We start from the raw sequence: 16,360 nt of genomic DNA, 5'->3' as shown, positions 1-16,360 counted from the left end.
TGAGTGCCAAGCCCAGTCCTTTCTTTGCTTTTCTCCATCAGACCCTCCAGGAGTCATGCCCCTTCCTGCAACTGTCTCTCCGGCATCTTCCTCTTAGGCTGTGCCTGCAGCATCTTTGTTTGCTGTCCTTAGGTCCTTCTCCATAAATCTGAGCATCCATCTGCCATATCCTTAGGCTTGGTCTCCTCTCTCAGCAGACTTGACCTCAGAGAACTCATGCTGTCACGGCACTGAGCTTTCTGGGGAGTTGCTCACCCTACCCGTCAGCTCTTGGCCATGCCAGTTTTCTGTGTTCTCCACATGGTGGTATTTTTTAGAATACAGATATTTAATCACCACATTACCATTATTTTGGTATTTAAACATATGAAATCTGGATTATTTGTATGAACCCAGAAAATTCTAGGCTACATTACGTTTGGAATGGAACATAGGTATTCTCATTTAGAAAGGGTTCTGACCCCATTCTTCTTCTGTTTTAGAGCCTCTTGAGGCATCTCACATTCCCATTGCCTGATGACCAGTGAGGATGATTGTGTTTTCCTAACATTTGTTCTTCATGTATATTTCACCCAGAGCCATTTGAAACGAGGGTATGTCTTTTTATTTTGTTTCCCAGAGCCTAGCTCCCTGCCTTTCACATAATAAGTGCTTAAAGAGTGACTTAAGATTCGGTTTTTGTATTAGCTTCTTGGGCTGCCATAGCAAAGTACCATGAACTGCATGGCTTAATCCACAGAAATTCATTGTCTCACAGCTTTGGAGGATAGAAGTCTGGGCTCAAGGTGTCCGTCAGCAGGGCCATGCTCTCTCTGCAGGCTCTAGAAGAATCCTTCCTTGCCTCTTCCAGCTGCTGATGGTTCTGGCGGTCCCTAGCTTGTGGCTGCATAACCCTGCGTTCCTGTGGCATTCTTCTGGTGTGTGTGTCTGTATCCAAATTTTCTCCTTTTTGTGAGGATACCCATTATCCTGGATTAGGACTCACTCCAATAACCTCATTTTAATTCACCCTATCTGCAAATAAGGTCAGATTCTGAGGTACTGGGGTTTAGGGGGTACAACACATTTTTTTTTTTTTTTTGCAGGACACAATTCAACCTGTAACAAGTTTCTTTGTAGAATGTTATCTTAAATTTTTTTTAATGTTTATTTATTTTTGAGAGAGAGAGAGCGTGAGAGAGCATGAGGCGGGGGGTTGGGGAACGGCAGAGAGAGAGAGGGAGACCCAGAATCAAAAGCAGTCTCTAGGCCCTGAGCTGTCAGCACAGAGCCTGACGCGGGGCTCAAATTCACAAACTTTGAGATCATGACCGGAGCCGAAGTCGGACGCTTAACTGACTGAGCCACCCAGGTGCCCCTGTGGAATGTTAACTTAAGTTGTATCAACAAGTCAGATAAATTAGTCATGGGCTTTTATTTATATATTAAAAATCATTAAAAATATGGGAGAGGAAATGCTATTAGTTTGTGGGCACAAATTTCATGTTCAGAAATTGGTAAATGTGGAGTATAATGTTTACAAAATTGTTGAATATTAAAATTCACATTGGTGTAGAATATTTTGAAATTAACTCCCTATCATTTTCAAAGAATTTTGTGAGTGTATATACCCCTGTTCCATGTAACTCTATATGCATTGTATTCTTAGACACACACATAGCAGTAAGAGACAGAACTAACACCAGCTGTTGCAGATTTATCAGTTAAATTGGGGTCTCACTGCATGCTTGAATTTTAGTGAACATGACCTGAGCTCTCCCAATTCTGAGTCTGTGTGATAGTGAAGTCTTTTGCAAAGTGACAGGGTAATTTGAAGCAGATGATATTTTCAGTAGCTGTTAACATGCTGCCATTGTAGATGTCCTTTAGTGACTTGTGTTTTTAAAGAAGCTGTCTCTCTTTAGACCTTTAAGAACTCTGGTGAGGGAGAGCAGGTCCAGGTGTATGTATGAAAAATGGGGAACTTTCATACCCCAGTGTAATGTTTCAAAGGAGGAAACCCTTGCCATTCAGTTTTATTGTCCCCTTTCCCTTAAAAGCCCTGGATGAGTAAGCATGCTGAGTCCTCATCCTTGTCCTTGGTGTGACTGTTTATACAACATCATGGGATGTTGCCAGGGGAGGGAGTGTCCTGCCAGGATTCAGATCGAGGTCAGGGCTGTGCTGAGGGTGTGCAGGACTCCACGTGCCTCTCAGAGAGAGCAGCCCTATGAGGATGGGCAGAGGCCTGGGTTCTAGTGCTGGTTCCTTCGCAATGGTGGCCTGGCCAGGCGAGTCATCTCTGGGCCTTAGTTTTCTCTTCCAGCAAATGTAAATATTAGCCTGGAGTCACTGTTTTTCCAAATTTCTCTAGCTGTGGAACTCCTTATTCAACTGAATACATATGAGAAGTCCATCGGTAAAAGAGGAAAGGTGTAGTGGCTGTGATTTCAAGTAAGGCCAGGGCTGTGCCGGCTGCTGCAGCAGTATACCAGGCCCGAGCCTTCTCAGACACCACAGAAGGGTGGGGTATCATTTCTAGACCCACTGGACCACACAGCTCTTCTCTTTTCTTTTTTCCTGACCTCCTGAGACTGTGATTGTCTTCCCGTGCAGAGAAACAAGGCCAGTCAAGGGGTGAACATTCCTCTGTCACAGCAAGTCTGATGGCTGGGATGAAAAGAGCAAAAAGGCCCAATAAGAGGGAAGCAGACAGACAGAAGCATCCAGACAAACACGTAGACTTTAGCAAGATCCTAGATACTCAGAAATATAAAGACATGACACCACCACTAATGCTAGAATCTATCAGAATCTACTGGTATGGCCCATGGCATACACCGGGTTTTGTGTACATTATTCTGTGTATTTCTGGAACCAGCCTCTGAAGTGGGTGGTGTTATCCCCCCTGTACTGTTCAGGACCCTGAAAGTCAGTGCAGTAAATAACTAGCACAGAGCCATGCAGCTAATACACGGTGGATTTGCGGTTCTCACTTGGGTCTGTGCCATGGCCATGTTGCCATGGGAATGTCAACTTGCACACTTTCTCCTATCAGGAAAAGTCTGTCTAGGATATTTATATTTTATCAGTCAAGGTTATCTAAGGTGTGTACTCTATGACTGAGTTCTAGCAAAAGAATTCCTGATTTTCTTCTCCAGATACTCTTTTCATTTTCCCTGGAGTTGTTGGGCCTAAGGAGCTGTTGTCTGCTTAGAAGCTAGAAGACAATATCTGTAAGAAGTTACCTCCTATCAGGATACTATTATTAGAACTACAGTCTCTTGGGGATTTCTGCTTGGCTAGAGGATTTTCTTTTCCTTCTCATCGTTAAGCATTCAAAACTATTGGTCTGTGTCCAAGCATGACATGATGATTTTATATAAAATGGTCTCTTCAGTCTGAGATGCACAGAAATGACAAGTACCTTAATAAGCCAGAGATTTCCATTTCCTTGAGGAGACTGGTCTGTCCCTCCCCTCCCTGCTTCTCTCCCAGGCTGTGGGAAGGCTCTCCGGCTCAGCTATATTGTTGGTTCTTGTTCCAAGGAGACAAAACGGTGTCACAAGTGAGTAATGATTAGGGACTAGTAATTTTCTAGGATGGGCACACAGGTCAGACAGGCCCCAGCACTCTGCCTGCAAGATGGGTGGGATGCCCCTGGCTCATTGCTCAGCAGTCCCTGCATCAGCTGCTGCCCTCTGGCTGGAAGGAGAAGTTCAAAGCAAGAAGGTTTGGAAATAACTCAGCTTCTAGTTGGCATGTCATGTACTTCATGTAATGGTCCATCTAAGTCATTTGGGCTGACTGGACATGTGACCACTGCCCGTCCTGGTCTCTGGGGCTGGGTTACCACCATTGGTTTGGATTTATGTTAAGCTGTGTGTCTGCTGTTACTTCTTCCCTGAGACCCTTTCTTCACCAAAGGATTTTCTTCCTTGGTGAAGATCAGTGTTTCAGATGACCAGGTTCTCCAAAATTTCTGTCACAGACCCAATTCCAAACATTCTGTCTTCCTTCCTTCCTTCAAACGTATTTATTGAGCATCTCTTTATGCCGAGTATTGGGGATACTACAGTGAACACAGCAGATTGAGTCTCTGCATTGTGGAGCTCATGTCATGTAAGATCAAATATTCTGATTTCCGGTTTGGGAAATGTGGTTGCCTATTACCTCTCTGACCCTTGTTCTCCAGCAGCGATAAAGCCCTTGCAGCAGGAATTTAGGTGGGGAGTAACTTTTCTGTAGTTTCTCTGTCTTTCTAAGGCACTTTCTACAGGCATGAGCATGTAAGTAAGTTGTCAGCTCTGAGTACATCCCAGGGAACAGTTTAACTGAGAGAGAGATTCTCTATCGAAACAGATAGATTATGCCTGCTGTTAATTATGCTGCATTTCACGTAGGGGTTATGGGATGCATTTCAGTTGGCTGTTACCTTTTCCCTTCTTTGTCACGGACTTTGTTTTCATTTCATATATTTGTTAGGGCTTTGGTTTTCAAGACAATTTTGCCTACTACTGTTTCATACCCAGGAGGCTTTTATTAGGCCTAGGACATTTTTAAGAATTTGATATTTTAATATCAACCAAGCAGCATTATAAAGAAGTTAAAAAAATTTAATTACAGAGACTTTCAAACATCTCCAAAAGGAAACTGAATCATGTGATAAATCACTGACCCTTCACTCAGCCCTGAAGCCCTCGACCCATGCTCAGTCCTGCTCTGTCTGTACTCCTGTCTGCTTCCTTCACCCTGTATCCCAGATATCATAAATATTTAAGCATGTTTCTCTAAAAGATAAAGGCTATCTCTTAATATAATCGCAATGCTCTTATCATGCCTAAAAAAACTAATATTTATCTTATAGGGAGATATTTTAAAGGACCCGAGAGGAGAAAAATTCAGCCATGGTCACAGTGCCAAACATGCCAGCTCTTTTCATTTCTTTTTCTTTTCTTTTCTTTTCTTTTCTTTTCTTTTCTTTTCTTTTCTCTTTTCTTTCTTTCCTTTCCTTTCCTTTCCTTTCCTTTTGTTTGTTCTCTTCTCTTCTCTTCTTTTCTCTTCTCTTCTCTTTTTCCTGTGTTCTCCAATTTTTCACCAAGAGCTTATTTACATTTCATCACAATGATAGCAGTCTCGGGCTCCTTTGCAACTCCTAGAGATTTTATGATGGGGGCAAACCGCAGCTCCCTGTCCCTCCCTCTAAGAAGATCAGAGGGTGTTCCCTTCAGCTGGACTGTATTTATGTATACTGGGAAATTCCCCAGAACCTCTTCCAACTTCTAAAACTCCCTCTTTATTCAGCAAACACTTATTGAGAAACTCATCGAGTGTCTGTCACTGTGAGATGTCAGGGATTATGATGGAAAAGAAGACAAAGGAGGCCCAGTGGATTGGGGAGCAGGCCTTACATAGATGACGATACTAATAATCACTCCACTGTGGTTGTGGTGAGGGTGTAGAGGCCTAACCAGTCTGAAGAGGCCTTGAAGGAGAGACATTTCAGCCCACCAGTGGGCACCGTGTGCAGAGGGAATAGCCCGCATAATGCCCTGTGGTGAGAAGGAGAGGTTTGCTGATAAAGGAACAGAAAGGAGGCAGTGAGGGCAGAGGGGAAGACGGATCCCAGGAGGCTGGACGAGGGCCTCCCCATCCTGAGCCTGCCTCTTCCCAGTAGCCCTACCGGACTGGGGGCCATGGTCTTGGCTTCCCTGCCCCTGAGGTTTGGGCTGCCGCATGGAGACATGACTTTCAATTTCACTCTTGACTCTTAGCTATTTTGAAGGCTTTGTGGTCAAGGGAAGAGCTTAGATTTGGGAAGATGTACTCAGGCACTTGGATGTTGCACTTTGGAAGAACTAATATTTACATGGTAGGGTTATTGTGAGGATTAAAGAAAATACTGTATAATAAAGCAGACAACAAATATTGATCCCCTGTGCTTTCTTGGCAAACATCTCTTCCCTGTCCCCGTCACAGTACAGTTTCTGCTTACACTGCCTCAGGAACCCTCTCCTCGGGGAATGGCCCATCCTCATGGACCTTCTCTGGGCTCTTATTTAGTCCCTGACTTTGTAATATTCTTTTAGGTTTAGTTTTTTGAAAGTTGAAATGAAAGCTGTCCATTCAAAAATAATCCCCCCCCCCCTTTTTTTGGCTAAGAGGCATAAAGGAAAAAATGAAATCCTGTTTTAACTGAAGACACTGGTATTAAAAGTCTGGGTTCCATCCTTTCCAATGTTTTATACACACAAACAGACATTTAAAAGAAAAAAAAAACAAGAATAGGGAAATGACTGGTTCTCACTTAACAGATCTTCGCTATCTGTTCACGTGGGTAACCGTTAGGTCCATGAATTTCATAGACCTTGTTGTGTTGTCCGTGACATTTTGTGTGTTTTCTTCCCTAGGCGGTGGTTCTCGTGTCCCGGCAGGGCAGGGAGGCAGAGTGGTCTGCGTGCGGCCACCTGAGCCTTTTCCTGAAAGCCGGTCCATATGGGAAAGGCTTTGCTCTGCAGAAATGCATTTCTGCTTCTGTCAGCCTCAGCTTGTTTTTCAGGAAGTGGGTGGGGTCTGACTGAAAGAGTTTGCTTTTGTTTCCTGGTACATAGAGAGTTTCATTAGAGCTTTTCCTCTTCCTAATTTTATGTCTGGGAAACCAGAGGCCTGGACTCGCAGCTCATCATTCCACCAAGAGCCATCTGACAACGTCTTCATCTAAATTTATGTACACATTTCAGGAGTTACATTAGTGCCTGTGGGGCCCAAACATGAAGGCCTCAAGTGGAATCATTTTCTGGAAGTAAATGCAGAGCATCATAATTCCTTATGTCTTACCAAGTATGTATGGAAGGGTGGAAGCAATGGGTGTTTTGTTTTTTAGTTTTTTTTTTTTTAAAAAAAGCTCCCATCAAAGAGAAACAATACAAAAGGGTATAAAGAGAGAATTGAAAGTCACCCCGATACCCAGTATCCCCGCCCACCCCAGTGTCCCCTCCTTAGAGGTCATTACTGTTAATAATTTGCCATGTATCTTTCTAGACTTTTCTTTGACAAAGTTTAAAGAAATGGACTTACAAGATTTTCATTCTGCCACAGATGAATGATTTTAAAATGCAAATGACAGTTTTGCCTGCCAAAAAATATGGTGTGAGTTGCATGGAAGGAATTTTTGCAAAAGTGGCTTAAAAATCAGTGGGAGGGCAGAGTCGCTCTTATGGAATTCAGGCTTCTGCATGGTGATTGCCAAAGTACCAGGGTTAGCCCAAGGGGATATAGGACGTAGGCCGGTTTGTCTGTGAAGTCTCAGTCCCTGGGTTTTTCTCGCCCTTCTATGCTGTGGAGGCTGACTCCATCCCCCTGCATCTAACAGAGCCTGCAGTATGGGGAAGTATACTTTGTGTCACACAGAATTGGTCTTGAATCTAGATCTGTGACTATCAGCAAGTTATTTAACCTCTCTGAGCTTTGTTTTTCTTAGCTGTAAAGTGGAGAGGACAATTGCCACGTCATAGGGTGGTTGTCTTCACAACTTAGGTGTACTAAGGGGCACACCCAACCTATAGTAGAGGCTGAACAGATCTTAAGTTCCCTTTCTCCCACTTCTTGAGCCTTCATAGTCTACATGGGTGTTGGGACTTGGCCATGTTACGCCTTCCCGAGGGTATTTGCATTTCAACCCTGAGCAAAGCTTCAGGTGAAGGAAGTAAGGCACAGGAAGATGGTTTTGGAGTGAAGTCATGCTGCCTCTGCCTGGTTTTTCAGAAATATTTCATGAATGGTCACAGCAGGTTGTGTACTCACCCCCACCTCCTTTTCTCAGAGCGGGCTCCAGAGTCAGTCCTGACCTCAGGGGATAATGTGGCTGCCAGGGGGCAGCCCACATTCTTCTCCCACTATCTCAGCCTCCTGTATTGCAAGTGATGTGTTTTGTGATGAGGTTGAGGGCACACGGAGGAACCGAGATCAGGGGAAAAGCAGCATTACCAGCTTACTAGGAATGTGAGAATGCAGGCACTTGATGTTGTCATGATGGACAACACAGGTCTGTCTGGCACCTTTGTAAGAATGAGAAAGGTGCCCTGCTCCGGGGCAAGGTGCCCACTCTTGGGTGGGTGGTTAGGGTTTCTGTAGAAATTTGAGAAAGGTACCCTTCCTCTACAGTAAAAGGCTGGCTCCACCCATGCTGGGTGCCAGTGGGAGAACAGCTAGCAGGCAGGGTTTCCCCTGTTTCTCCTTGCCACTGGGCTCCTCTGTGCCAGCACAGCCCACATAGCCATATATGGTGCACCCATTATCACAGCTGTTTCCACGAGGCCTAAATGATCATTACCCTTTTCTCCTTTCCACCTTCTTAGCGTCCTGACTTAAGCAATGGAGAACCGACCAGGAAACTTCCCCAGGGTGTTGTCTACGGTGTCGTGCGGAGATCAGATCCCAACGAACAGAAAGAAATGGTGGTGTATGGGTGGTCCACCAATCAGCTGAAAGAAGAGATGAACTACATCAAAGACGTGAGTCATTTAAGGACTTTTGTTTGTTTATCCTCTTTTTGTAGCATGTGAGAAGGTGGAGTCAGAAGCATCGATGTGAACGTATTAAGACATTTTGGAAGAATTCCTAGCGTCACCGTTTTGGGTGGAAATATTTCTACATACCTTTATGGTAATGTTAAAAATACGGATGTAATTCTGCACTGAGGTACCGAGTGAACTTCTGGATGTTACTAAGCAGGGGTACTCAGGAGACCAAATGACTCCCTTCCATGAATGATACAGAGGCTTTTAAGCGATTTTGCTTATTACATTGGATATTCTACTCTTAATATATAAGTTTGGAAAACTATAAATTCGGTTGCTTTTCACCATAAGTAACGGAAAAGCCGACAAAGGAAATTTGTGTCATGTGGGGCTAAGTCCAGGGGTGGGTGGGCTCCAGGCAGGGCGCGTCCAGTCTCCAGTCCTACTTCTCTGAGTTTCTCTTGGTTCTTTCCTCCTTCATCCTCAGGCTCATGACATCATCTGAGCATGTGATGGCGTCTGGAGGAAGAGAAGAGGCTGCTTATCTCTGGTTTCTTTTTAGAGGCCCTCTTTTAGGCTTCTCCTCATGTCTCATTGGCCAGGACTGGGTCACATGCCCATTCCCAAATCTATCGCTGGATGGATCCCCTGCCTAGGAGAATGAGATTGATGATGATGGCTGGTTCAGACCAATTAATTATGTTCAAACAGATGCTGAGAAGTCAACCACACTAGACACAGTCCGTCCTAGGCCAATCATTGCCATTTCTTTGTGTTTAATATTCCATTTCTTCTTAATTACACACTCTTTGAAGAAAGAATGGAAATACAAAAATGTATGAATCCATACATTTTTTATTATGAATCCATAATTCTGACATTTAACCAGAACAGTTGTTAAGTAGCATTTCCTTCTAAATTTTTTATTTCTTTTTGTCTTCTCTCCATTCATCCATCCATCCATCTATCTATCCATCCCTCCATCCATCCATCTATCCATCTATCTCCATTCCTTTTTGGTTATTTTGGCTTCTCAGTGCCCTTGTTTTCCAAATCAGTGTGATTAAATAGAGAGCACATGAGTTACTTTGATGCTCATGGGCCCTGAACACCAACCTGTAGCCTAGAAAGTGCTCTTGAGAAACAGAGCCAGGTGGGGCAGTGGCCTACCCCAGAGGTACCACGTCTGTTTTTGGCCCAGCCAAGGTTTTGTTCTCTCTGGGCTTCAGTTTTCTCCTGTGTAGATTGCAGAGTTTGGGAAGGGGCCACCAAAGTCAAAACTGCCAGCTTTGTGGGGCACCTGGGTGGCCCAGTCAGTTAAGCATCTGACTTCGGCTCAGCTCATGATCTCGCAGTTTGAGTTCAAGCCCCGCGTTGGGCTTTGTGCTGACAGCTCAGAGCCTGGAGCCTGCTTCAGATTCTGTGTTTTCCTCTCTCTCTGACTCTCCCCCACTCGTGCTCTCTTTCTTTCTCTCAAAAATAAATAAATATTAAAAAATTCTTTTAAAACCTGCACACCCCATTTTATTTGGTGCATTTGCAGACAAGATACAAAGTCATGTTGTCAACTTTTTATGGATTTTTTAAAAGAACATCTCTGATCAAATATTAAAAATAACTGTTGGACACCTTCTTTCATGTCTTGAAAGATATGGGTATTTGTATAATTAAAAGGAATAAAACATAATCTTGTCTTGATTAAAAGTAGTATAATAAATGCTTAATAGAGAAAATAAAAGCGAAACAAGCTATAGACATACACAAATGCATAGGACATGTGTTATCTCAAATCCCTAGTCATCTTACCCCCGAATACAATTTGTAATCATTCAGAATATATCATTCCTGATTTTCATATATAAGAGCAACTTGAACATTCCTAGTCTCCAGTATTTTTCTCACAGAAATACTTAGTCCCTCCTTACTTAAAATCCTCAGATAACATGGCAGTGCTTCAGACGTAAGCCTTTTAAACAAGGCTGAGACTTGCCATTTGCCCAAGACAAAAACAGCAGGTGGAGGCTGGTTGTGAACCAGGGATGACATGTGCCTAGGTCACAGGAGTGGTTCTGACCTGAATTGCCAGCCTCCATTAAAAAATTAATTTCCAGGTTCCACCTTCTATAGTTGGCTTCAGATCAATCTCGCGCTGGCTCATCCCTAAGCATGTTTATGGGGTTGTTTGTTCTTTCTTGCCATGAGTGACTCTGGCCCAGTTAGCTTCCTGCAGTATTTGCCACCCAGCTCCCCCAGTCCCCACTGGTGAGCAGTACCAGAGCCAACTCAGGGCCACAGTGAAAGCCATTCTGTCTACCCAGAGTGAAGAGTTGTGCTTTTGGTCTCATTTTTCTAAAATGTTTGTAGAGGACAGGAAGAAAGTAGACTCTTATCAGAATTCATCTAGTGAAGGCTTGGCCTCTTGCCTTGCACCCCCCTCTCCTGCACCCCCTACTGAAATATTTACCAATATGCAGTCACCCTGAATAAACATGCAGTCTGATTTAAAGCCATGTGCTAGCTGTGCAAATGCAGCTTCAAGGTGAAGTCTCCCCATGCTGTCCCCAGCACACTGGTTATTCCAACCAACTGTTGCCTTTGAGCCCTTCTGGCATTGGAAGTTCTGGAGCCTCCCTATAGAGAGCTCCCTTGAGACCTCTTTTCCTTTTTTTTTTTTTAATTAAAAAAAATTGTTTTAAATTTATTTTAGAGAGAGAGTGAGAGCAGAGGAGAGAGGCGGAGAGGGAGAGAGGCAAAGAGAGAGAGAGAGAATCTTAAGCAGGCTCCACACTCATCACAGAGCCTGATGCAGGGCTCAATGGCAGGATCATGACCTGAGCTGAAACCAAAAGGTGGACACTTCACCAACTGAGCCGCACAGATGCCTTGGGGCTTCTTTTCTGTTGGAGGATTCCTGAGTTCTCCATCAGAGGGGTAGCAGAAGAAGGGAGGAGACAGGGACAAGGTTTTTTGCTTTTATTTACAAAATTTGTAAGGCTCTCCTTACCACTCCAGAAGTGCTACTATAGAAAAAACTTAAACAGTGATTATGTAAACAGATGTTAGGGGTCACCCTGACTTTTGTTCTATTTCATGCCTTATTGTGATTATCGAAGAACTGATGTTCAAATTTATGGGCTTTCTAGGCTCCTAATTCCCTGCTGTACATCCCAGGTATTTAATTGCTCTTTGTTGGTCAGAGTGGAGATAGAGAAAATTAGAAGTTGCTTTTTGCTTTTTGGATTTTTGATTCCTCTTAGCTGCCTGTTTATAGAGTCAACTTGTTAAAATTTTTGTACTTAGAAAAATAAGCAATAGAAAGAAGGGTAAATCAAGAAAAAAAATAAAATAAAAAGAGGTAAATCTTACCTGAATGTGGTTTAATAGGTGATAGGTGAATTTCAACAAACCATTTTTTCTTCAGAGCTTATTATTTAGTAATTAATCTTTATTAATAATTATATACAATCATAGTACATATTTATTATCATTGTTATTATTTGGACAATACCACTGGCTCTTAACTAGATGTGAGGATGATTTTTCTCCCTTAATCTCCCTAATGTCATACTTAAAATTGTGTGTGTGTGTTTTTTGTGTGTGTGGGCCCGTCTTCCCATTAGGGTTTCTTAAAACCCTTAAATTAGGGTTTTGGCAGTCTTATGTAAAAGTGTTATAACTTGATCTTTAACCAGCATCTTTGTGGGCTGCAGGTGAGAGCCACTTTGGAAAAAGTAAGGAAGCGAATGTATGGAGACTACGACGAAATGAGACAGAAGATTCAACAGCTCACCCAGGAACTGTCAGTAAGTCAATGTCCCAGTGACTTGGAAATATGGAAGGATGATAGGTCTTAGAACTCCCTCCCAGTGGCTGGTACCTGAACATATCTGAGTTTATGATGTTCTTTGTGAATGGCATCCTATTTTAAGTGAACTGAGATTTTATCACAGAATTAAGCTTATTATTTTGAGGAATATTTTTTGTGGCAAGAATAATCTTTGCCTTCAAAGCATTCCCTGTAGAGTCAGGAACAAGACAAGGAAGCCAGCTATCATTGTTACTATTTAACATTGTACCTAAGAACTAGCCAATAGAACTAAACAAGAGAAATAAATTTAGTGGTATAAAAACTGGGAGGGTAGATGTAAGGCTGTCACTGTTTACAAACTATATGATCATATACCCAGAAAGCTCAAGTGAACCAACGAAAAAAACACTACTATAAAAAATAATTTTGTAAGGTAGCAGGATAAAAAAATTAATAGATACAAACAAATGGACTTCATCATACAAAAAACAACCAGTTAGAAGTAATAAGAGCAACAGAAAACCACCAGATACCTAGGAGTAAACTCTAACAAGAGGAAAGACATACCATGTGCTAAGACGGGAAACACCAACATCATAAGATGTCAGTATTGTTCAGGTTAATATACAAATGTAATGTAACCCAATAAAAATACGAACAGATTTTTATTTTATGTTGTGCTTTTACAGCTGGACTAGGTGATTCCAAAGTATACAGAAAATAAATATGAACAGTTGAAATTCTGGGGGGAAAAATACAGCGAGGGAGACTAGCTCTATTAATATTACAAGAAACTGAGAGACCGTCAGAGATTAGAAGAGTATCACATTGGCACATAAATAAATAAGCATCCATGAAAAAGCCCAGAAATTTACCCCAGTATATTATAGACGCAGCATCTCAAATAAAGGGAGGAAAATGGACCAGTCAGCATATGCTGTTGGGACAGACTTACATCTAGATAAATTCCAAAGAGGTCAAAGATTTAAATATTGAAGGTAAAATTTAAAAGTGCCAGAAGAAAATATATTTGAATTCTCTTATAGTCTAAGGGTGAAAAAGGCTTTTTATTACTCTGACATGAAATCTCAGGACCATAAAAGAAACGTTTGGTAATTTCGACTATGCTGACATGAAAGACGTGTGCTGGCAGGGCCACCAGTCAAAATCCAAGGACAAACCTAGGAAAAGTGATTTGCCCTTCATCTCCTAGATAACAGGCTAAGTTTCTGAGTATTCAAAAAAGTGCCCAGGCATCAAGAAGAAAAGGCCACAAGCCATAAAAATAGGCAAAATATTTGTTACAAGTAACCTACGGCAAGATGAAGGTGAAGAGTTCTTCAGTGTCTGACAGGATGCTCAACCCCACTCCCAATAAGAGGGATGCAGACGCAAACCAGCCTGAGATGGAACTTTTACCTATGAGATCAGCACACCTGCAGGAACAGGACAAGACATCGTTAGCAGTGCTGTGGAGAAACAGTCAGATGGCTGGATAGGATGTCATTGTGTAGTACTCCCAGGGACAGCAAAATGGCCGTATCTGCCACATCCTATATCCTGTGACTCAGCAATTCCGTTAAGAACATACTCTATAAACTCTCACGTTGTGAAATGACCTATGTGTGAAAGTAGTTATCACAGCACTGTTTGTAACAGTAATGAGATTGGAAACCTAAACATCCATGAAGAAGGGGAAAGTAAAATAAATTGTGACCCTACAGTAGAATATGCAGAATTTAAAAAGAAGGTGGGGAGGAGGTGGGGGGGAGAGGAGAGAATAAAAAGAACAAGTAAGCTCTTCAAAAACAGATATGGAAAGATTTCAAAGATACAGAGTGGATGGTAAAAAAAAAAAAAGCAAGCTACAAGAAAATACCTACAGTGAGCCACCACTTATGTAAAACAGAAGGGGAAAATAAGTGTTTAGCTAGTTTTGCGGGTGCAAAAGTAGTTACTAGAAGGATGATCCAGAAACTTAATTTTTTTTAATGTTTATTTTTGAGAGAGAGCGAGTGAGCACGAGAGCGAGAGGGGCAGAGAGAGAGGGAGACACAGAATCCTAAGTAAGCTCCAGGCTTTGAGCTGTCAGCACAGAGCCCAGTGCGGGGCTCAAACTCACAGGGTGTCAGCCAAAGTTGGATGTTCAACCGACTGAGCCACCCAGGGACCTCTGATTCCTTTTTATTTTTTAATGTTTATTTTTGAGAGGGGGGCGGACAGAGAGAATCCAAAGTAGGCTGTGTGCTGACAGCCGAGAGCCCGATGAGGGGGCTCGAACCCCTGAACTACGAGATCATGACCTGAGCTGAAGTTAGATGCTTAACCAACTGAACCCCCTGGTGCCTCTCAATAATTGTGATTCCTGATTAAAGATCAGAGTGGGCAAGGTGGTGCCTGAGTAGATGGGATGGGAGTGATAGATGTATTTGAATGTGTACCTTTTATACTTTGTAAGTGTTTGAACTGTGTGGATGTATTACAGATTTAAGAAAAAATAACATTCCTGTGGTTTAAACAAACTAATGCCTGTGAGAAAAACAATTTTTTTATATTTGCAATTCACGGTGTTGAAGAACAAAAGCCCATGCATATATGACCTACTTTCCATAAAAATTAGTTTCTGCAGGAAGGAAGCATAGGTACATCAGTCGTGCATTAGGGTTTAGCATATGGCTGCGAGGGCTTGGCTGCGAGATGGTCTGCTTAGGTAAGACCCGCTGCCTTGACGATAGGCGTGGGGCTGTGTAAACATACCCACCTAGCCCATTCTCACTGGCTTGTGGGAGGACACTTGGGAAATTCTCACATACTTGTGGAAATTTCACTCTGCCATCCACTGACACACGTCAACATCTGTAATTAAAGCCAGGGGATGGGATTTGCAATAGATGCACAAATAGTCTCTGCCCCTGGCTTTCCATGACCGTCTCCGGCACACCCTCATTTTCTCTTGTGAGAATGGTCGTGGGAACGCGTCTCTCTGCCTATAGTCTCCTCCTCCTCCAGGCCACACCATATTCCACAGCCGGAATAAGATTCCTAAATTCCTGCTGTGTGAACACGCCCGTGAACAAGAACGTGCCACACGCTCCTGGTCCTGGTCTGCCGTGTCAACTCTGCCTCCCACTCTTGGAGCGCACCTCCTCTTCTGTCATTTCTGCCTGCTTGTGGCTCCCACACACCGCGCAGGGCTCTACCCTTGAGCCTGCCCGGAACCCTCACCCCCTAGTTCTGCCTCCCTGCTTCTGTATGTCCAGCCCTCCTTTAAGGTCTATCTTGGGACTGGTGGGGTGGAACTGTCTCTGATGAAACAGTCTCAAACATGTTCAACACACACGCCCAACAAAGGTAACACAGCAACAGCCACGAAACAACTCTTAGGACTGTGTGAGCCCCGAGTGTGTTCTTTCTGTGGTGAGGAGAAAGAGCAAGATGGCCCAAGAAGGTATTGGACCTGGGTTCTCGTTTGAGCTGTGCCACTGCTCAGCTGTTGGGGAGCAAATCCCTTAACTCTGATTCTGTTTCCTCTGTATAAAAGGGGATGTTCTGGCTGCTGCACGATGTCGTGAGGACTAAGTGAGGCCCCGCGGGTGAACGTGTAAATACTATACAAAGGAAAGGCGTTCTTGTCTGTCTTCTCTTCGGGTCATGCAGATGTTGATACTGTATTTTTAAGCTGTACTTGACACATCACTGAAATGGATGTGGCTCCTGTCAGGAGAAGGTTCCGGCCTAACCTAAGATTGTTGCTGGTATATATGGTTTTGTGTAACCACTTGACATCCTGTCCAGGTTTCACAGGCTCAGCAGGAGTATCTGGAGAATCACATCCAGACACAGTCGTCGGCCCTGGACAGCTTCAATGCCATGAACTCAGCCTTAGCATCGGACTCCATCGGCCTGCAGGTACCCATCTGCTCACTGTTAGACCGGTGCCCTCTGTGACAGGGTGAGCACGCTGAACCACACGTGGGCCCTGTGCCTTTGTAGAAGAGTAAGCCACGGGATGTCCTCAGTTCATTATTCAGTTCCTTCAAGCATGGCCACAGTA

General features: G+C 43.3%; 1 protein-coding gene across 1 annotated transcript in view; it reads left to right on the top strand.

The window, feature by feature from the left end:
• MYZAP (myocardial zonula adherens protein) overlaps positions 1-16,360 on the top strand; it is an 89,440-nt gene that overhangs the window by 14,867 nt on the left and 58,213 nt on the right. The window contains exons 3-5 of the mRNA XM_060618405.3: positions 8,337-8,492; positions 12,209-12,301; positions 16,102-16,215. Of these exons, the coding sequence (XP_060474388.2) occupies positions 8,337-8,492; positions 12,209-12,301; positions 16,102-16,215 (363 nt within the window). The remainder of the gene's footprint in view (positions 1-8,336; positions 8,493-12,208; positions 12,302-16,101; positions 16,216-16,360) is intronic.

Source organism: Panthera onca, chromosome B3 (assembly GCF_046562875.1).
Source record: "Panthera onca isolate mPanOnc1 chromosome B3, mPanOnc1 haplotype 2, whole genome shotgun sequence".
NCBI lineage: Eukaryota > Metazoa > Chordata > Mammalia > Carnivora > Felidae > Panthera > Panthera onca.
The sequence above is the reverse complement of the archived record's forward strand: the minus strand, read 5'-3'. Positions and strand labels throughout refer to the sequence as shown.